The 22,981-nt window shown below is 44.9% G+C and overlaps 1 protein-coding gene across 1 annotated transcript in view; it reads left to right on the top strand.

The window, feature by feature from the left end:
• The first annotated feature begins 5,961 nt into the window (after positions 1-5,961).
• Positions 5,962-22,981, top strand: part of FAM110C (family with sequence similarity 110 member C) — a 34,610-nt gene continuing 17,590 nt past the window's right edge. The window contains exon 1 of the mRNA XM_087823894.1: positions 5,962-5,996. Within this exon, the coding sequence (XP_087680020.1) occupies positions 5,962-5,996 (35 nt within the window). The remainder of the gene's footprint in view (positions 5,997-22,981) is intronic.

Below are 22,981 nucleotides of genomic sequence, written 5' to 3'. Positions count from 1 at the left end.
TTAAACTTATAAAAATGATACAGTGAATTCATTTATTTGCAATAGAATTATCAGAAAAAAAACTTATATATACATTCAAGGAATTAAAAGGTAAGGTGGAAAATTTCAGCAGAAAGTTGACACGATAGGAGAGAGCTAAATGGAAAATTTTGAATAGAAAAATAAACCAAGAAAACAATATGTGGATCTAAGAGTAATTTAAACACAGCAAATGGGAGCCATTGAATTGAAGGTGGGTCAGAAACTTACATCCAGCCTAATGCAAAAGTTGAAAGTATTGGAAACACAGGAAAGACCCGTCTGCTCACTTTCCTGACCACACTGATTGGGTCCCAAGATTCTGTGATGTTATAAATGCCTCTGGACTCGCTATTCTCACTTCTTTCTTTGCAGGTTTCCCTGGCTGCTCTCTTTATCTTTTCATGTGAACTTTAATGTCAATTCGACTATCTCCAGGAAAAAAAAAAAGTTTTGTGTGAGATTGCTTTAAATCCATGTATTAACAAAAGGAAAATTTGCATCCTTATGATGTTCAGTTGTCCAAAGCAAAGATAAGGGCTGTTTTCTGCTTGTTCAAGTCTGATTTTGTTTGCGTCTCAGCCTGTGTCCAGCTCTCATCATTTTCAGGTCTAGACTAAAGTTCACTAACCAGGCCAGCGTTTTCTGCCTCCTGCACAAAACCAGCAAAAGTCTGCAAAGACTTTAAAACTTCAACCGTATCTGCTGATGCCTGGAGGTGGCCCTTCCTTCGCCTCAGAAGCTCCGTTCAGGACATCGCCCTCTACCCAGAGCCCAGGGCCAGGAGGCGAAGATCTGCTACTCAGAACTAGTCTCCCTGGGATGTCAGTTCCCTTCAGAAAACATCTGACTTAAGATTTCTAGCTTTGGGGGAAGCAAAGAAAGAGTTATTTTAGATTTTTTTTAACCTTCCAATTTTGCATGGTCTTGGCCCTTCAGTGGCCTATTCAGGTATTTTCCCATAACTAATAATATACCATAAGCCTAAGGAGAAGGTTGATTTACCAAGCCTTAAAATACATTTTTTCTTACTAGTCACAACCTATGTTTAATGGGTAACAGAATAAATAGAAATTAATTCTTCGCTGGGACTCTGGATGCTTTGGCTCCGAGGCAGGAGGGGAACGACAAAGCCAACCTGCTGTAGGGAGACCGGAGTCGGGCTGGACAGGCGCTGCCCCGCCGGCAGGAGCGGAGGCGGCCTCTTGGGCCCTTCCCAGTGGCCTTGCGGCTACGCTGGCAAAAGGAAGGCACCTCTGAGGCGCAGACAGGTACGTGCCCATTCCCACCAGCGGAGCCTGCCACTGCGCCACCCTGCCCATGCCACCCTGCCCATGCCACACGCCCTGACGGACCGCAGCCCGTAGGTGTAGGGGCCTTGTCACCGCCTAACCACTGTTGACCGCAAAGAGCTGAAGGTAGTCCTTCAGCAACAGGGATTTATTTGGGAAAAAAGGATTGCAACCAGGTATGTGCAGTCATGGCGAGCCACATGCAAAAAGGGTGAAACAAAGAGCAAGCTCTTTGAGGGGCTGTCCAACCACAGAGTTCTGTGATAAACTCAGATTTCTCTAGTAACGGCAGAGTTCCGTGATGCCATAGAGTTCCGTGATGCCATAGAGTTCCGTGATGCCATAGAGTTCCTTGATGCCATAGAGTTCCGTGGTACCATAGAGTTCCTTGATGCCATAGAGTTCCGTGATACCATAGAGTTCCGTGATACCATAGAGTTCCTTGATGCCATAGAGTTCCGTCATGCCATAGAGTTCCTTGATGCCATAGAGTTCCGTGATACCATAGAGTTCCGTGGTACCATAGAGTTCCTTGATGCCATAGAGTTCCTTGATGCCATAGAGTTCCTTGATGCCATAGAGTTCCGTGATACCTGCAGAGTTCCGTGGTACCTTCAAAGTTCCTTGATGCCATAGAGTTCCGTGATGCCATAGAGTTCCGTGATACCTGCAGAGTTCCGTGGTACCATAGAGTTCCTTGATGCCATAGAGTTCCGTGATACCTGCAGAGTTCCGTGGTACCTTCAAAGTTCCTTGATGCCATAGAGTTCCATGATGCCATAGAGTTCCGTGATACCTGCAGAGTTCCGTGGTACCATAGAGTTCCGTGGTACCATAGAGTTCCTTGATGCCATAGAGTTCCTTGATGCCATAGAGTTCCTTGATGCCATAGAGTTCCGTGATGCCATAGAGTTCCTTGATGCCATAGAGTTCCTTGATGCCATAGAGTTCCGTGATACCATAGAGTTCCGTGGTACCATAGAGTTCCGTGGTACCATAGAGTTCCTTGATGCCATAGAGTTCCGTGATACCTGCAGAGTTCCGTGATACCTGCAGAGTTCCGTGGTACCTTCAAAGTTCCTTGATGCCATAGAGTTCCGTGATACCTGCAGAGTTCCGTGATACCATAGAGTTCTGTGATACCATAGAGTTCCTTGATGCCATAGAGTTCCGTGATACCTGCAGAGTTCCGTGGTACCTTCAAAGTTCCTTGATGCCATAGAGTTCCGTGATGCCATAGAGTTCCGTGATACCTGCAGAGTTCCGTGGTACCATAGAGTTCCGTGATGCCATAGAGTTCCGTGATACCTGCAGAGTTCCGTGGTACCATAGAGTTCCTTGATGCCATAGAGTTCCGTGATACCTGCAGAGTTCCGTGGTACCTTCAAAGTTCCTTGATGCCATAGAGTTCCGTGATGCCATAGAGTTCCGTGATACCTGCAGAGTTCCGTGGTACCATAGAGTTCCGTGATGCCATAGAGTTCCGTGATACCTGCAGAGTTCCGTGATACCATAGAGTTCTGTGATACCATAGAGTTCCTTGATGCCATAGAGTTCCGTGATGCCATAGAGTTCCGTGATACCATAGAGTTCCGTGATACCATAGAGTTCCTTGATGCCATAGAGTTCCTTGATGCCATAGAGTTCCGTGATACCATAGAGTTCCGTGATACCATAGAGTTCCTTGATGCCATAGAGTTCCGTGATACCTGCAGAGTTCCGTGATACCATAGAGTTCCGTGATACCATAGAGCTCCTTCTGTAGGGCTTTTGTGACTGATACTATGTGTGAGAGCTCGTCCCACAGGTTCTCCAGAGTTTTGTCTTGGTTTGAAGACCACCAAGGATTGACATTCTCCTTCAGCGAGTCAAGACGTGCCTGTTCTTGCAGATTAGACGGCCAAGGCTCAACCATAAATTTTTAAATGCTTTGTTTTCATTTTCCTGGCTGCTTTATGTATCCTGCAGGAGGGTTCCCCAATCCTCCGGTTGGCATATTACAGAGGGAGCCTTCTCTGCTTGTTGTTTATTGTATTTAAGGATTTCGTGTAACTCTCAACCAGCGTGGTGTCAAATAAAGCACGAGTGCTGACTCTGAGAAGATCTCAAGAAGAGGAGGGGACTTTGTGGCAATAGGGGGGGCTTCTCTGACCCCGGACCCTTCGAGTGTTTCCAGCTGGGGCCGAAGCCTGGTCTCCTCTCTGAGGAGTCAACAGCGCTGGAAAGCCAGTGGTCAGTGGGGGAGCCTGGGGCCGGGGTCAGACAGTGTGTGACCGTCGCTGGGAGCAGTTGGAGGGGTTGCTTCTCATTCCAGTGCTTCATTAAGGGAGGGCCAAAGTTCAGGGGTCTGGGGAGAAGAGAGTCTTAACCAGACTTTGGCTAACGAGCGTTTTGTTCCATAGGTCAGTAGAAACAAAGTGGTTCAGCTAATCCTTTAGGGGACAGAGACTGGGAATGTGGAGGGTCTGCACCTGGCCTGGAAGCTGGTGAACGGGTGTCCATTCGTCTTTCCACCTAAGTGTGTGGGAAAGGTGTTCTCTGCAGTCAGCTCTTTCTTGAAACACTGAAGGAAAATGCCCAACCTTTGTTGTCCCCCAGGACCCTGGGACAGGGGCCAAGTTCAGCAGTAGTTGAAGAAATAATTTTTGTCTAGGATGAATTTCCTTCTGTGTCCAGAGTTTAATTTTTCATGGAGTTCTCTAGGCTATAATTTTGTTGAATTCTTATTTCAGATCCTTATCAACCACAGCCAGATTTAGCTCATAATAGTCTAACCGGCTGGTGGGTGTTTGGTCTCCGAAGGGTCAGGCATTGCTCACTGCAGAGGGAAAGGGCCTCTGTCTTTGTGGGGAAGACACACTTTTTTCGGGTCTAACCTGAAAACAGCACCTCTGTTCTGTAGAACATGGGATCCTTAGTGAATCCACTGCAATCTCCTGGGAGACAGAAGCTTAAGGATTTTCATTGCTTTGTTTCTAGAATTATGTGGTTGTGCTTGTATATTGAATTCAGTATTTTTTAACTAAATATTTTACAGCATTTAAAAAGTCTTATAGTTAATAAACCCTTCACATGTTGTTGGAAATTAAAAACCTGGATCAAGTGGACCTCGCCTAACTCCTGCAGCGCCTGGGAGCAGCCCTGGACAGTGGGCTGGGCAGGACTCAGGAGGGGTGCAGAACACACAACTCCTCCAGCCATCACACAACCTGAGGAACATTGTTATGTCTACTGAGTAAAAGTTTGCTCTAATAATTTAACACAGAACTGTCTGTTGCCATGAGCTTCAGCAATGTTATTCTCTAGGTGTGCACTGATGTGGACTGTTTCCCAGGTAACTATTTTAGTACGTAAGTGATATATTAACCCATCCACAATGTGATACCCTGACCTGGCGTCTAAGGGTCCCCATTGTTACCTGGTGGAAAGGGCTCTTGTTCAGGATCTTTATGATGTGTTATAATCTCCTTGGAGAATCTGGGGGAGATGTTCCAGCTAGTTTGGCAAAGTTAAGCGAGAACAAACAAGCAAACAGGTAGCCTGGTTAGGGTTATGTTCAACCTTTGGGGAAAATTAATTTCTACTTGAATTCTTTTTTTAGCTGTTATTATTAAGAAAATACAGCATAAAGAAAAGAAATCTCTGACTACACAATCTCAGCACACTAACATGCAAAATATTTCCATTCCAGTCTCTAAATGTAGACAAATTTTAATCAGCTTTCATCATAGCCCATAAAATTGTATATCCTGAATTTTCTCTGAACAATATATCATAAGCACTTTTTTGTGTTATTTAATTATCAAATTTCAATGGCTGAGTAACATTTCAGAGTATGGCAATACTGATAAATAAAATAATATTGTAACACTATGGATGAAATACAACCCTAAGCTCTAGGCACTTAAAAGGTTATGTTATTACCTGCATGACCAACACTGGCTGTTCTTCTCTTTGTGCTTTATATTCTTTGAAATTCATTAAATATATTGAAATGAGTTTATCTCATTCCTGATCCTTAATTTCGGGTCAGTAGATATAAACTCTCCATTGCTCGGGTCTTCTTGCTGGACTTAGAATGTTGACCAGACATTAAGCCCACTGTCCCTGTCACTCTGTTCTCCAGCCGGGTCCCCTGCATTCCCACAGTTTAAAGTTTATTTAAAACTTTATTTTTATCATGTTCTTTGTTTCTTTTACATGACACTTGTGCCTTTGGGGGGATGGGTGCGTCCCAGGAACCTGATGTGGAAGGAGCGGGGTCTGCTTGTCCTGTGGGGATGAAAGGATGGTCTGACTTCAGGGGAATGGGGGGGGGGGGCTCCCCGTCCCCTCCCCCTCCCCCTCCCCATCCTCTTCCTCCTCCTTCTCCTCTTCCTCCTCCTCCTCTTCCTCCTCCTCTTCCTCCTCCTCTTCTTCCTCCTCCTCCTCTTCCTCTTCCTCCTCCTCCTCCTCCTCCTCTTCCTCCTTCTCTTCCTCTATAAGGATCCACTTCCACTGGAGATGGTGAATAGTCACCATGTGGCGCAGTTAGTAGACTTGCTAGCTGCATGTGTGTCCGTGTGGTTGTGATAAATCTAACAACTGCAGCAGCAGCTGATGAGGCGCCTGTGCCGTCGTCATCGCCTGAGTATCGCCGTGGGCAACGCGCATGGACGTGGACAGCCCTCCCTTACATGGCATAAGGTGAGCGACAGTTAATATAAAATTAACACTGTGCTTTCTTACTGTTTTGTGAGCTCGCTTTCCTAATTCCCTTACCGCACAGTGTGCCCCTCTCTAGAAACTGAACTGGAGAAGCTGCGCAGTCAGCGCAGCATCGCGGTTGCTTTTTGGTGTGACACTGATTCCACTGTGACACTGTGACGAGGGTGCCTGCAGTGCCGAGAGCCGAGAACACAGCGGGTCCCTCGATGGCTACAGGCCGGGCTGCCCTGAGGCGACTGCACCGGTTCCCTGAGGCTGCCCCAAAGCTGTCCCATCGCTGCTGCTCCGTTATCAGTGCAAAAACCATCACACCTGTGAATAAACATGAATTTCCTCTTCACGTTACCTTTCACTGTTGATGTCTAGTGTTAGAAATACGTATGACATCTGAGACAGTATTGATGCGGGTCCAGACAGACAATCCTTCTGTAAACAGGCTGTAAATGTGTGGCCGCAGGGAGTACTCCCCAGGGCTGTAGGTGCACATTCCCCCCTCGTGCTTTCTTAGCAACACTCTTCTCCAGCTGCCTTCTTATAAAAAGAGTTGGAGGGTGAAGCGAGAGAACAGCTTTGAAAGCACCTAGTAAACCATGGGCCTGAAACACATGCAATATTTTTAATATGATTTAAATTAAAGTATGAACATTTTATATGTTAAAGAAAAAACATTAATCACCATTTTAAAGTAATATAATTATAGGGGATTTTAAATTTGTGTTTTATTGTTGTTTTAAACTGAATTCTTTAATCAGTTTCTTCTTAGTACAACACAAGTGATATCTATTAATCTGTGGCCAATAGGAACTTTTGAGGCATCTGATGGGAGATCAGTCCATCAGATCCTCAACTCAGATGGCCCCACAGACTTTATCTGAACGTGCACCTTAACCAAACAGGAACGCCAGCTCTCACATGTGGGAACCAGATGCAGCCCAGGGACATGGACCAGCCCAGCGATCTGATCGAGGAACAGCATGTTCCCGGCCTGGCTTGTCCAGACCAAGAAAAGAGAGAGAAAGCACTCGAGCTGGTTTCTTTCTGTTTCAAATTTATGTCAAAATCTGTCGCTTTCCCAGAAATATCATTTATATATGAGCCAACAGCCCACAGATTGCAGGGGTTTTCAGGTGACCCTGCTGAGCTCAGCAAGGAGGCCCCTTGCCTCAAGCAGTCTCCTTCCTTGGTTTCCCCTTCCATCCTTCGCTGATGTAGTCGCACAAGAACTTGGACCCAAAGACGGACAGCTTTGTTTTCACTGCCATGATAATAAAAACACAATTATGAAATAATGTAAACATGCATATAAAAACATACAGAAAAGCCAAACACAACAATGACCCAGCCAAGCACAGCAGTTTAGCCATGACCCCTGAGAATGCCAAGCGGAGAAGCTCAGTCTTCAGAGACATAGTCAAGCAATGTTTAAAAAAGTGAACCTTTTTAAAAACCCTTTATGCACAAAATTCAATTGTAATTGTGTTTTTTTATTTTGAAATAATTTTAGACTTACAGATAATTTGCAAAAATAATACATAGATTTCCCACACACCTTTCACCCTTGTTCTAATGTTACTCTTATGTAATCATAGTACAATTTTCAAAACTACTCACTAAGCCACAGACTTTATTTGGATTATTTCATGTCTTTCCATTGGTGTCCTCAATAAGCATTCCAATGACACGATTTTAAATCTCACGTCCAGGACCCAGGAGAAGGTCCCTATGCATTCAGTTGTTGTGTCTTCTTGGTGTCGCCTAGAATCTAACCGTCCGTGGTCCTCAGTATGTGTCATGTGAGAGACACTTCTGGACAGTGCTGGGCAGGTAACTTTGCAGACTCTCCCTCAATATCTTATGGATGACATCACACTGATCATTGGGTTAAAGTACCATCTACTGGATTTCTCCGTCTTAAGGTTTCTACTTTTTCCCGTGTAATTATTAATTATTTGGGAGATACTCTGAAGCTATGTATATATCCTTTGACTACTGATTTTGCCTCCACAGTGGATCTTCCTGCAAGAACTATTTCTGTGGTGTTCTGATAACAGTTCCACATCCCCCTGATTTTTCTTACGTTTATTCATGGTACCTCTGTTAGGAAGAGATGCCCTTCTCTCCACTTATTTATTTATTCAATTATTTATATCAGGATGAGCTCGTGGGTATTTGTTTTATTTTATTATAAAATAGAATTTTTATTATTTATTTTGTTGATCAAATTATTCTCGCTTTGGTCACTGGCGCTCTCTCAGGCGGTCCCCTTTCCACGTTTCCACACCTGCTTTGAGCATTTCCCTCCTTCCTGCCCCATAAATTCTCTAGGCTCACCTGGTGGCGTTCCTGCCCCGGCCTGAATCAACCAATTCTCCAAGGAGCACGGTTTCCTCTTATTGATATTTAGATGGTATTTCAATGGCATTTATAAACCAGATGTGGGGGCTAGGTGAGCTCATGGTGATGGGGGTGCCGTTGCTTTTGGGATCTCTCAGCAGCTGGAGCTAGAGAGGTGTGTGTGCTGATGAGCCCGTGCACGCACTTTCCTCATCTCCCGGTCTGAACATATTTTCAAAGCTGTGAGTTCCCGTCGATGCCTCTGATTTAACCCTACCACTCTAACTTCTCTCTCTGCTGATGGGAACCTGGTCCTCATTGTCTGAGGGGTGTTTCCTGTTTGTTCAACCCCAGTTGAACCCCAGTCTGGGTTTTTCTCTCGTTTTATGTCACTGTTATGTTTTTTGATACTTCTTAAAAATAATGTTTTATTAGACTGCGACTCTACAAAGACTGGTCGTGAATTTAGGGAAAACTACTCTTTGGAGGTGAGTGTTAGCATCCCAGCACCTCAGGGGTTTATTTGCTGTGTAAGGTGCAAGAGACTGGATTTCAGACAGGCGTACAGTTGAACTCCAGACCATCCATGCCATACACAGCCCATCTTTTCCTGGTGGCAACCAGACATGCCTGTGGTGTCCACATATACTCTAACCTGTGGTTTATTTCCCTAGTGCTGCCTCAATGCTCCATTAGTCATTTAACAGCTGCAGCTTCACATTCACGTGGGCCCTAGAGGGCAAATGCCAGGGTAGAGAGTGTCAGGCCACCCCTTCTTCTCAGGTCCCAAGAAGAGAAGTGTGTTTTATGAAGATGGATTTCAGATCTGCAAGACCCTGTGGGAGCTTTCCAAGGCTCTGCTCCTTCCCCAGGTTTCCCTTTCAACTGTATGGCTCCTATGCTTTCTGGGTGCTCGCTCCATCAAGCCCTCAAGCGGGTGTCACGTGACCTTCCCTGACTGTGTGGATGTGACCTTTTGTTTTCGGGGATGCTCTAGTCCAGGAGTTTTCCGAGGCTTCCAGGTACAGCTGCAGCAGCCGGTGTGGGGGGTAAGGCCGGATGAGTGTAGTGTTGCATGAAAACACTCGGCCCCGTGTTTCTTTTCCAAGGCTTGCTAGTTTTCCTGAATCAATGCTTCTCAGCTACTTGTGTGCCTTTGGTGAATGTTTAGAGTTCAGAAATGGTTATTTTTTCACAATTTTGTCAAGGTTTTACGTTGGAGAGAGAATTTGCTGAGCTCCTTACTTTGCCTTTTTGCTAATCTCCAGCCATCATAATATTTTTTCTTTCCTTGGCCTAAAATAGATATTTCGCTGAAGACTGACTGTGAGTTAAGAGTCTGGAAATTCTTAAATCATTGTGTTTGCTTTTTTAAACTATTCCTTTGCCAGTTGTATTTATTCGACTTGGGAAACAGGTTGTGGGGACAGGAGAAAATGCTGACTCATATTTACCCCAATTAAATGGTATCATGTTAGATTGCTTTTGCTCTAGTTTGTAAAGACATTTAGATACTGAGCTGTCGTTTTGCATATTTGTAACCCCTGCAAAATCTGCTTAATCTAAGAGTGTGATCATGGAAACGTTTATAGTGAAACTCAGTGTGCTGATGGCAATTTCAGCAGGAACAGGCCCAGGAAGGCCAGTTTTTATTCTGATTTTCCATAACATTAACCTGTAACATTGCATTTCTCAGATTGTGTTTATTTTATAAGCCCTCAAATTTAACTTCAGTGAATTTCAATCAATGATGTTTTATTGATTGCACATAGTATTGTTTGATTTGTAACTTGAGAGGATTGAGCCCAACTTGCACCTGACTTTTAGATCGATTATGTCATTCATTTCAAGGAATCGCCGTAAACAATTCTACTTGGGGACAGGGTCAGGGGGTTAGCCTGGGAGGAGCTGCTGCTGCCTATTGCTCCCCTGATTGCAAGTCTTGTGGTGTCCCTTTGAGTACAGGAGATGCCTGCCTGTGGGGGAAAAAGAGGGGATGGAAAAGGCTGGGGCAGGGGGTGCTCCTGGGAGGTAGAGCTCATACTGGAACTTTTCCGGGGGGGGGGGGCAGTGAGGGTTTTAAAGGCTGGGAGTTTAGGGGAGGTCTCAAGGGAGATCTCAACAGAATATTCATCATCTTTCCAGGTGTGCTTTTTTAGGGTCATGGTCTCCACTGATTGGCCAGCACCAGGGCAGGGGATTATTGGTCATTGCAGCTGGTCCTGCGATAACCAGTCTGGTTTTGCTGCTTTTCTGGGCTTGAACCTGAAATACAACTGAGGCCTAGATGTTATCTCTATGGAGGAAAAGTCAGGGGGTCCAAACCTCAGGACCTGCAATGTGCCAGGGGAGGAAAGGCCACTCGGGGGTGAGGTCCCGCTCCAGTGTTGCCTGTTGCTGTGTACCTGGGGACGTTTTGTATCTAGCTGTAAATTGCTGGGCCAGTTTGTTCAGCCATCTGTCTCAGTTTCCCCATCCCATTTGCCAAGAAATTTTTCCAGCCTCTTACTCTCCTGCCTCATACTGACTCCTCTTTCTGGGCCTAACACTGTTCCAGGCATTTCCTCAGGCAACACATTTAATCCACATATCTGCCCTAAGAGGTGATATTATTTTTCTTTAACTAGAAGAAAATTGAAGTTCAGAGGAACATGTCCAAGCTCTGAAACCCAATGCCTGGTGAAAAGGGCTTGTGGATTCTTCCCCCAGACACACTGTTTCCAAACTCCCAGTAAACTCGGGGCACCGAGAACACGTTTCTCTCAGAATTAAGCCCTCCAGCAAGACAGCATTTGGGCCACTGTAGTGCAATAGAAATATGTGTGACTTTGTCAGATCAAAATGCTGCAGTTAAAGGTGTGTCTGTCTTTCTATAACACACCACACTCAGGAATTAATGGAAACTGCATGGGCACAGCCCCAGGCATCTGGGCTCCAAGGCCAGGAAGGAATTGTTTTTGTAACAGCTGGCAACCTGGCTGACCATGGCCTGTAACACCCCAAAAAAGGACCCTACCATTTTGGAGAATTTTGTTTACATGACACTAAGCCCCAAATGACCTTAAATTCTAAATAAAAGTTCCTTGGGCAATTTGTATGAGAAGCATGTTTTTAAAGGAAAATAAATTATATGGCAGTTTTATTATATATATGACAAACTAGACTGGTGAACATTTTACTCAACATCTAAAAATCTTTAATTAAGACCTTTCAGTACATTAAACTTACACAACAAAATCTAGCAAAAATCTATAAAATCTAAACACATTTCTAAAAGAAAGGATGGTGCCATGTGAATTTGCAGGCCACAGCTCTCGGGCTCTGCTGTGGGAGACGAGAGGTGTTCTAAGTGTCTCTTGTTTGCCTCGCGTGGTCTCAGCTCACAGGGACTCTCACGGCATGCTGGGTGGTCTGTGTCCTTTTGCATTTGTTGAGTGGCATCTGTTTAATGTAAGGTGTCAATAAAGACAAGGTCGTGACACCTAGAAGTAATCAGCACTGATCCCCAGGGCAGTGCAGTTTCAGGCCCATGCCCCATGCTACTCCCTGGTCTGGATTCCGGCACCATGGCACCTCCTTTGTCCAGTGCGAGTGAGGCAGCCTGAGGACTCTTGTGACTTGCTGGCATTCACAGAGCCTGTCCTGTGCTCTCTCGCTCAAGTTGGGTGATGTGAAATGCAGTGAGGGCCACATTTGAAGTTGACACGAATGACCCACGACACCCTGGGCTATGTGGGCTCTCTGTGGAAATTGAATGCTTTTTTCTAGATCAAGGAGGTTTGTATTCACATGGAATGAAAACTCTGAGGACATTAGGCAATCGCCAAATGTCAGAGCACAGCACTAGTGATGGTCCCATGGCCGTGATGGGACTTCATTGTGCTACATTTCGGGAGAGAGGATTCCCTTCACTGCAGACAACCTGAACTGATGCCCTGGTGATTTCCCTCTTTGTTGTAGGAGGTGCTGACCTCAGCGGTGACCACTGGGTTTGCTGTTTGGTGACACAGGCACCCGTGGGAAGAGCGTGAGTGTCTCAGCCAGCCACGTGGGCCCTGTGACAGATGCCATGCAGGGGTCACTGTTCTTCTGTAGTGCAGGTTTCTGTCCTTGGAGTGGAGGTCTCCAGGTGGGGCAGGATGGGGAATGGCTGTGAACTTCAGTGGGGCTGCAGAAACGGAGGTGCTGATGTCTCGGGTCTGCACGAAACATTAGTCCCTTAATCTTTTCTGACAACTCGACCGCTCATTGCCACTCTGAGGTTGCAGCAAAATGCTCACTTTGTGAGGCTGTGACTCAGCTGTGTCTTTTGGTTTCAGTCATATATTCCATCACCTCATGGATATTTATAAATTGTTGGGACCAGGATGTACTGGAAATGACTCTCCAGGCACCATCTCCGTCCATCCACGGTGTACGCTGTCATCCCTGTAGCTGGTGTTGCCTGTCCTAGAGGCTGAGAGACAGGGAAAAGGAAGCCAGGCCTGATGGGCTCAGAGGTGCCCTGTGGTTCTAAAGGGAACTGAGCTAGACTGAGAAGCACATGGGATTCTGTTCCAGAACAGAAAGGATTCTGTTCCAGACAAGAACAAAAGGATGCGCAGACAACAGCCCTGCCAGTGGCGCAGCCCAGTTGCCAGGTAACTTGTTTGTTTTTTGCTTGGATAGCTCATGTGTGGGCATGTGTGCACGCATGTGTGCGCATAATCATGTACATGTGTGGACAAGTGTGTATTTGCACATGCATGTGTGCATGACTTGTGTGCATGTGCATGCTTGTGTGTCCACATGTGCACGTATCTCTGCATGTGCGTGGGGCACATTTGCTTAGTCTCCAAAAATCTGACAAGAGTCTTTCCTACATTTTTATGTGAGCATAAATTCATTTTAATTTTTGGACATGGACATTTGTGCAGTTATCTGGGTCATTCCTTCCAAGTGAAGGTTTAGTTGCTGCACATCTGGAATATTTCAGGTTTATCCTTGGAATCAGTGTCATGAATGTTTTTCCCTGGGTCAATTCAAGAGCCTGCTGTCAACATGATGTTCTCTAATTACCCGGGCTCGTGGCCACATGTTCTTGTGTGTAAGGCTTCCTTCTCTTACCACTGCCTCTGGCTCACGCCCCCCAGGTTTCATGTAGCCAATATTGTACAGGTAATGGAAGCCGGGGCATGGAGCCGGTTGCTCTGAATTCTGGTACCTTCTCCACTAATCACCTGCAAATTAAAGCTGTATTTGGCAGGTAGCTTCATTTACCTGGTCTTGGATTTAACAAGAGTTAAAATTCAACTTGTTTTGTAAATTTTCAAGCCCAGATCTTGCTACGATTATACGATTATAAAACTCTCCACTCCTTCCTACTTCTTTGGTTGCTGGCCTAGATATTGGAATAATTCTATTATTCCATTCTCCTTTCTGTTTTTTAAAAAACATTATGTTGAATATGTGAAATTGCTGATATTTTATCATTTTTACCTATAAGAATGTCAATTTCATACGGTTTATCTTACTAATTAAAAATACATCAAAGGGACACCTTTGCTTGACTGAAACCCTAAACTGTACTATTAGGTGAACAATAGACAATAAAAATGTTGTTTGTGTCTCATTTCTTAGGAGTTGGTTTCTCAGGAATGATCATACCTGCTGGTTTACTTTGATCTCTCCCCAGAGGTGGTTCCCTTAAATTCAACTTAAATGTCTGGAGAGGCTTCATTTTCTTAAATGTCTGGAGAGGCTTCATTTTCTGTTCCCACTGAGTGGTGTCACCCACAAAGGTGAGTGGGCCTTATTTAGGGGCTTCCTTTGGGATAATTTGATAGGGAGTTGATCATTATGCTGAAGGTTTCCCAAATATTAAAAAGGGATGTGTAATTGTCCTAGGTGATTTATTTTCTAGAGAACCGTCTCTCCTCTCCTCTCTGGAAGGCAGATGCTTGGCTGCTGCAGGGAGAGTTGAGGTGGGGACTGAGGCACGACTGCTCCAAGGACAAATGAAAATCAACCCCTCTGCTTCCAGGCGGCTCTCTGGGTTCACAGGCAGCTCACCTCCACGTGCGCCCCGGGAAGCTCGACGACTGTGGTTTCCTTCGTCTATCGTGTCAGTGACCAGGTCATCTTCATCTTCTGCTGGTAGCTCCCCCTTGGTGAGAGTCAGGTGAGCAAATTCCTTTCTCCCTGATTACACCTGATGTTATCTTTTCATGTGGTTATTTGTCGTCTGTGTATCTTTGGTGAGTCTGTTCATGTCTTTTGCCCATTCTGAATTGGGTTGTTCATTGTCTTATTGTCATTTTAAGAGTTCTTTGCATATTTTGGATACAAACCCTTTATCACATGTTTTGCAAATATTTTCTCCCAGTCTGTGGCTTGTCCTTTCGTTTTTTAAAATAGTACTTCCAGAACAGAAGTGTTTAATTTTAATTTTAGATTTAAGTAAATCATAAAATCTTAAAGTCTGGAATATATCCAGTGTTAGAGTTCTGAACTAGCAAACCTGAATTTTAATTCTAAAATTCATGGGCTTTCATTCAGAAGAGCATATTCTCCGGGTACAGAGAACTGTAAGACATTCTGTTCGGGGTCTCCGTATTGCAGGCGAGGTGATATCAGCATCCGCATAATAGTATCACAGATATCATGTGGCCTTTTCTTCTGTCTCTAAACAATGACCAACGATGTATAACTGGAACTTTAGTCTAGCACATGCTGGGGGTCGTCAGGTTAAAATCTTAAGCAGGTCCACAGGGAGGGGACCTCTGGCCTCTGTCAAATCTTATCATCAGGAAGCTCTCTCTGGGGGGCACTGAGTTGCGCTCCCTCCAACACGCACCCAGGTGCTTGGTTTTTGTGCACTGGAGCCACAGACACGCGTCTACACGCCTTTCCTACTCCGAGTCCTTGGACAGCCACATGCTCCTACAAGAAAAATGTTATTTTATGCTTCTGAAAAGTCATATAGTCAACTGTATGACCAGGTGTCCATCCCAGGTTCAAATGTGTTGAGATGAGATTCAGAGCGTGAGACTGAAAGTTTAGTGTGATGTGTGGCTGGTTTCAAATCTGGTGTTCAACACCACCAGTCATATTTGGGGGGTAGTTCACTAAAAGTGACTAGTCGGTGTTTTGTAACTCATGGAAAATGGAAACGGAAATGTCATCATCCCCTTTGGATATCCCAGTAGATGGAGAGTTCCTGGGGCCACGGGGTTTGGGAGGAAACACTTCCAAATTTTCTCTGCATTTATCATGGAAAAAAAGGTTTCGTATCCTTGCACAAATCAAATTTTGATTGACTACTTTGACTATCCAAAGGCCCACAGCAGCACTGAGGAGAACAGCAAAGCATTAAGTGGGAACAGCTGGCTTACTGTCCGGGGCGTCTCTTTGACCAGTGCTCTCCCCATCCCTGTGAGGCAGGGAATCATGTATTGTATCTGCTTTAATTCAAAACAAGTTATTTTTCTCTGTATTGCAGTTTGATGCTTTTAGATCATGGATTCCAGTGGTGCCAGGTAAAAAAAAAAAAGAACTCCGTGGAAAGGAGAGAGAAACAACTAGGACGACCTGAAAGCACCCGCAAGGGAGACCCAGCCCCGAGTGATGAGGGGCAGGGTGGGTGGAGCAGGGTGGGGACCAGCAGCCTTGATGGGAGTCACTCACCAGCTAGCTCCTAAGTCCGGGGGGTAGGAGAACCTGACCCCCAGAGCTCTTGGTACAGACTCAAGGGGTGGCTGGGGAGACTGTAATGAAGAAACTGCTTACAGAGGAGGGACCAAGGTTAGGGGCCAGCAAGGGTCCACACTCACGCCCAGGAGGGAGGAGAGGAAGGCGGAGAGAACAGAGCGCTGAGGACCCAAGCCCTAAGCGCAGCCTGCCCGCGGGACAGAGCTGGAACGCCCTCTCGTGGCTTCCTGGCTCCTGCTCTGGTCTCCCCAGGTCCCCCACTGGGAGTCACAGATGCTTCCTGCAGTCTCAGGGCACAGAGAGGGCTGTGGGGCGCCTGGAGGCCTGCGGGGCTATCCAGCACGCCTTCTTCTAAACAGAGGGGATCCTGCCACCCGTGGGTCTTCTTGCCCCATCTCAGAGGTGGCAGCCGGGCACATTTCAGCAGAGCGAGGATGTGAACGTCATATAAAAGCAGGGCTTCGTGTTGATATAACTACGTCCCATTTGAGTAAAGTTCTTAATGCAAATTAAAAGTATGTTTCAACTTGTATACATATCTGCCTATTAGTAGGTTTCTTGTTTATAGTAGTGTAAGAAGTAATGTTTCTTTGAGATGCCATTTTGCCAAAATAAATTTTTGAATTTGTTTTCTCCGTGTTTGGTTCTGACCATTTTTTCCTTCTGCCTCAACTGCCAGTCCCAAGAGTCTGGTGAGCAGGGGAAGGTCCACGTGCAGTCACGCAGCAGGGGGCCTAGCAGTGCACAGGAGAAAAACCTTCCCTAACAGAACCGAGGCAATTACTGATTCCCGCCCTGGTTGCCTGGCCTGCAAGTTCAGTCTGACCCACGTTGGTCCACGGTGCGTACCCCTTGCTGCTCAGACCTATAAGTTTCTGAGTTGCACACAGGTCTTCCATACCCAGCCTTTCCGGAAGCCTTGGTTCCTCACCTGAACCACAGCCTGAATATGACCTCGTCTCACTGGGTCCACTGGACAGCCCCCTGGGAAGCCACCATCTCTTGTCACTTGGACCATTGCAACTGTTTCCACGTGGGCTCCCTCCCTGCTTTGAATGGTATATTTTCCCTCAAAACGCCCACTCTGCCTGGACGCTCCCCCCGACTTTCATGGCTGCCTCCTTCCCACATTATTGTTGCCTGCTGCAGCTGCCGGAAACTTTCTCAAGAAGCCTCCTTACTGACTGCAGATATAAGACAGGAGAATCCTGGCACCCATTCCCCCACGTCACTCACTGTCCCATTGCTTTGTTCTGTTTTCTCCAGAACAATCACAAAGTCCTCATCTAATTGGAAATTATTTTTTATTATTTACTTACCATGTGTTTAAATTTATCTCCATTCTTCTGGGCATCAGCTTTCATGGGAGGGATGTCACTTGGCAGTCCCTGACCCTCGCTCCAGGCTGAGCCAGGAGAGTTGCTCTGTCCCCTGAGATCCTGCAGGATGGTAAAGTGCTCAGGATCCGGTAGGATGGTCACCAGGTGAGTCTCCTCACCTCACCTCTCTGCCACAGCTGGACACTGTCCTGGTCATGCCAGCAGAGGGTCCCCTGCTGTCCCAGTCACAGGTACAGATGGTGTTGGCCACAACAAACACACCTCTGGGCTCTAACCCTTGATCACTATGATTGAAATGTCCCCGACATCTCACCACCAGCATCCTGAATCAAGGCGATTGTGGGGATAGGCCAGGCTAATCCCACCTCCTTGTCATCACCCTGGAGATTGTTCCCTTCCGCTTTCTGGTCTAGATGCTGCATGTGGTCAAAGTGTAGTTTAATCCTGCCCCATGGAGTCCTCGTGGACCATGAAGCTCCCTCAGAATAAAATGTCACTGATTCTCACACTACCACCCGCTGTTTAACATTCCAAGCGTGTTTCTCTGTCTCCGTCTGGCTGTTTGAGACTTCATGTGTCCCATGTTGTTTGTGTCCCCGACCCTGACAGATTCCGGAGTCAGACACTCTGGAAAGGTGTCCCCAACCACTTCTGGGCAGCGGCTGCATGGCCTTGAGGGGAGCTTGCCAGTCATGGAAGCCTCAGTTTCCCCAACAGCAAAGTGGGAATAAGTATACTTCTGTCTTAGTGTTGTTGTGAAATGTGTACAAGGTAAAGGTAAAAGCACCTAGCTCATTATTTGACATATATTACATTTTCAATGAATGGTAGCCATTGGCATAGCTGAATAAGTGAGTGAGAGTTAGATTTAACAATTTCACCAAATCAAGATTATGAAGACCATTTGCAGGCACAATTGGAATTTAAATATCACTGGTAATATAGTATCAAGATTTCTTTTTTAATTATTTATTTTAAAATTGCTCTTTATTGTTGAAAGTATTATAAATGTCCTCCTTTTCCCCCCATTGATCCCTCACCCTTAACCCCTCCCCCCAGGCCTTCACCGCACTACTGTCTGTGTCCATGGGTTATGCATATAAGTTCTTAGATTAATCTCTCCCCCCACCCACCCACCCCTGCCTTCCCTCTGAGATTCCTCAGTCTATTCCATGCTTCTTTGTCTCTGGATCTATTTTGTTCATGGGCTTATTTTGTTCATTAGATTCCACATATGAGTGAGATCATGTGACACATCTTTCCCTCACTGGCTTATTTCACTTATCATAATACTCTCCAGGTCCCACCATGCTGTCTCAAAGGGTAAGAGATGCTTCTTTTTAGAGCTGCCTAGTATTCTATGGTGTAAATGTCTGAGAAGATGCTTGATATGATTTCAATCTTCCTGAACTTGTAGAGACTTGTTTTGTGTCCTAACATGGGGTCTATCTTTGAGAATGTCCCATGTGCACTTGAGGAGAATGTATAATCTGCAGCTTTGAGGTGAAATGTTCTGTAAATGTCAATTAAATCCATCTGACATTTACTTCCTTGTTGACTTTTTTGTGTCATTTACTTCCTTGTTGATTTTTTTGTCTGGAAGATCTATCCAGTAAAGTCAATGGGGTGTTAAAATCTCTACTATGACTGTATTGCTGTCAATCTCCCCTTTAAAGTCCTACAGAAGTTGTTGTTTTTTCAGCCTGTGTGAATCTTTTGTTCTGAGGTGGGTCTCTTGTAGACAGCATATATTTGGGTTATGTTTTCTTATCCATTTAGCTACCCTATGTCTTTTGATTGGAGCATTTAATCCATTTATATTTAAGGTTATTGATAGGTACTTATCTATTACCATTTTATTTTTTTATGCTCATGTTTCTCTCTTTCTCTAGTTCTACTTCTGATTATAGCAGTTCCTTTAACATTTCCTGCAATGCTGGTTGGTGGTGATAAAGTCCTTTAGGCTTTTTTTTTTTTTTTTTTTTTTGTCTGGGAAGCTCTTTATTTCACCACCTATTTTGAATGATAGCTTTGCTGGATAGAGGAGTCTTGGTTTCAGATCCTTGCTTTTTATTACCTTGAATACTTCATGCCATTCCCTTCTGGCCTGTAGAGTTTCTGATGAGAAGTCAGCTGACAGCCTTATGGGAGCTCCTTTGTAGGTAACAGATTGCTTTTCTCTTGCTGCCTTTAAGATTCTCTCTTTGTCTTGAATTTTTGGCATTTTAATTATGATGTGTCTGGGCATGGGCCTCTTTGGGTTCTTCTTGCTTGGGACTTTCTGTGCCTCCTGACCTTGTGTGATTTTTCCTTCACCAGTTTAGGGAAGTTTTGTGCCATTATCTCTTCAAACAGGTTCTCTAACCCTTGCTTACTTTTGACCTCCTCTGGCACTTCTATGATGTGAATATTGTTATGTTCCATATTGTCCCATAGCTCCCTTAGACTGTCCTCCTGTTTTTTAATTGTTTTTTCTTTTTGGTTCTCTGATTGAGTGATTTTTTTCTATCCTGTCTTCTAATTGGCTGACCCAATCCTCAGCTTCCCCTAATCTGCTATTGATCTGGGCTCATAGTAATCTGGACTTATGGCCCAAGACCCCACCTGGACTCACAAGCTTGGGAAAAGAAATCAACTGAAACTCTGTGATTAAGCTCTGACCTTTACACAAGGGAATGTTTTTTAAGTTGCCCCTGGTTCTGGGAACAGAAATTTACGATGGTGCCTAAGATAAATTAACTAATGCTTGTTTTGGCTTCTGTACCCAACTGCTTTCACAAGACCATTAAAACAGCTCATCCCCCTCCAGCCAAGGAGGAGATGGTTTTCTGCTTTAAATGCTGCCAGTGTAGGGGGTATGGCAGATTTGGGTGCGGTGCCCCTGTCATCTGCTAGGGCAATAAACTTTGCTTCTACATTTGACTCTGAGTGTGGCGACCTTTGTCGTTCTTGCTGTTAAGCTGTAACACTATTCCTTCCTTCCAATGTATTCTTTATTTCTGCTATGTCATTCTTAATTTCCTTCGTAATTTCCATTTCTTTTCTCATGCTGTTGAGCATCCTTACAGTCAGTATTCTGAACTCTATATCTGATAGATTGCTTATCTCCGTTTCATTTAGCTCTTTTCCTGGAGACTTCTCTTGTTCTTTCACTTGGGGCTTGATTTCTTGTCTCCCCATTTTGGCTGCCTGTTTGGGTTTGTTTTTATGTATTAGGTAGATCTGCTAGGACTCCCAGTCTTTTGGATGGTCTATGGTGCGGGCCAATGTCAGACACTGTTTGTGACTGGCCACGAGTCCCCTGTTTGAAGTTTTCTGTACTTTGCAGCTTGTGGTTTCCTCTGCTGGGGCTGGGTGCATTTGGAAGGGACCAAGGTCTGCTTTTCCAAGCCCTGAGTCCAAAAGCAAATCAGGCAAAGACTCAAAGCACCTGAGGCTGATTGTTATTCAGTCTCTCAATGAGCCTCAGGCTGTGGAAACTCCACTGGGTGGGGAAGATGATTGTTATTCATTCTCTTAATGAGCCTCAGGCTGTAGAAATTCCACAGAGTGGGTTGAGAGGTTTTCAATGGGTGGGACAATTGCTTCCCCCTGGGCAAAAGCTGCTTGGAAGCTAAATGTCTGCCTGAGAAAGATGTCCTCTGCTGTATGGGGGAATGACAGCACAGGAGTCCAGAGGCCTGACCTCTGAGCTGTATCTCCAGAGCCCACAATCCTGGATTCTCCTCATACAGCTCCAGTCCACTCTGCCCTCCCTCTGCTGGAGACCAAGGTGAGTGGCTGCACATGAAATTTTGTGTATTGGCTCTTTTAGAGGGTGCCTGCATTTCTAGCCGTCTCTCCCTGGCAGACAGAAACCCTGCTGTTTTTCACAGCCAGATGTTATGTGGGCACCTTTCTCAGTTCTGGTGCTCTGGTTGGGGACCCCAGCTTGGGTTTAGACCCCAGAGTTCTCAGTGGGAACCCCCACAGCTGAGATCTCCCTCCGGACCCTCAGCTGCTGCCTGTGGGAGCCCAGGCAGCCCTCTCGCGCCTCTGTACTCCCTACCATTCTCTATGTGGTCTCCACTTTAGGTCCTTGGTTGTGAAGGTGCTCTCCAGCTCATCTTCAGTTGATTATTCCAGATGGTTTTTCTATATTTTAGTTGTAATTCCAGTTTGGTCCTGGGAGAGTGTCAGTGTAGTCGCTTCCATTCAATCTATTGACATCTTGGCATCTCAAGATTTCTTTTAAAATTTCTGTTTCACAGTAATGTTTTAAATATGGGAACCTACACACAGAAACACATACACACATACAGAATAAATGAAGCTGTCGAGGATTTTGGTGCAATAAGAATTTCAGGCACTGTATTAATAAAGTGCACTATTTTGTGTGCTTTCCTTCAGTGTGTCTACTATGAAGAAAGTGGAAGAGCAATGTTTCAGGAAATCCACTAGGTGTAGCTGCTGAGTAAGCTGCTGTGCAGCAAGTGTACCCTGGCGTTTGTCTTAAGGAAGATTTATCCTGGGATGATAGGGAAACGCCTGCTTTTGGACTTATTTTTGCAATAAAGAGGACATAAGGAACTTGGTAATGCTAGAAATAGAACTCAGATGCCTAATGTACATAATATTAATTCTAATTATATTCAGAAGAGGAAGTCTATAGCTGTTTTTATTCAACATCATCCAGAAGTTTCACGTTCACAGAGAAGCACAGAGGATGCCTTGCATTTTGGAATTGCCAATTCAGCTGCTTCCAAAACCTCAACGCTCAGGCTCAAACGTTCTTTCCGAAGTTCTCTTACCCATTGTTTTCATGCCCTCATCTACCTGCAAGAAATGCTTGCAGATTTGACGTAGCTGTGTGCCCAGGAAGAGAAAATTACTTCAGGCAATTTAATTTCACCTTTACAATTTTTCTTATATGATAGTAGAGTGGTTGAGAGAGAGTTCTCTGAACTTGGACTGCCTAGGATTTAAATTCTTGTATTTCCACTTCTTATCAATGTTGCCTTGAGCAAGTTACTTAAGTGATCTCAGCTTCATTTTTTGTAACAGCTGATGAGCATTTTCCGAGTGTTTTACTTTTTTCACTCACTTGTTCTGTGAGGACAGGGCTATTATTAGCCTGAACTTACTGAGGCTCCAAGATTTTAAGCAAGTGAAGGGCAGAATTTGAATGCTCTGTGCTTCTAATACTCCTCTCCTGCCCCGAGATGGGTCTTCTCAGAGAGCACCAAAAGGAAACTAAATAACTTACATTAGATGCCAAGCAGAGACCTAGCTCTACAGTAAGGATTCAATAATATTATTATGATTATGATTATTATTGAAGACTTTTATGCTAATTGAACTTTTTAAAAATAAGAAGACCTTCCCCATTCTAGGAACCCAGAACTGGGTATAAAATTTGAATTTTTAAAATGTTCATGATGAACTTGTTTTTTGTCGTAATAAACAATTGTGAATGCACATAATGCCTCTCAATCATGAGAATCTTCCTATGAAATCTTATTTTTTTCATCATACACAACCTTAGGTGCACACAGCTCACCCTTCGTTTTGACTGGCCTCATCAGAATACCTCCCCCTCTCTCGCTGCCCAGTCTCCTGGTG

This window comes from Miniopterus natalensis, chromosome 13, assembly GCF_054644295.1.
Source record: "Miniopterus natalensis isolate mMinNat1 chromosome 13, mMinNat1.hap1, whole genome shotgun sequence".
Lineage (NCBI taxonomy): Eukaryota > Metazoa > Chordata > Mammalia > Chiroptera > Miniopteridae > Miniopterus > Miniopterus natalensis.
Note: the sequence above shows the minus strand (reverse complement) of the source record. Positions and strands in the feature narration are given on the sequence as shown.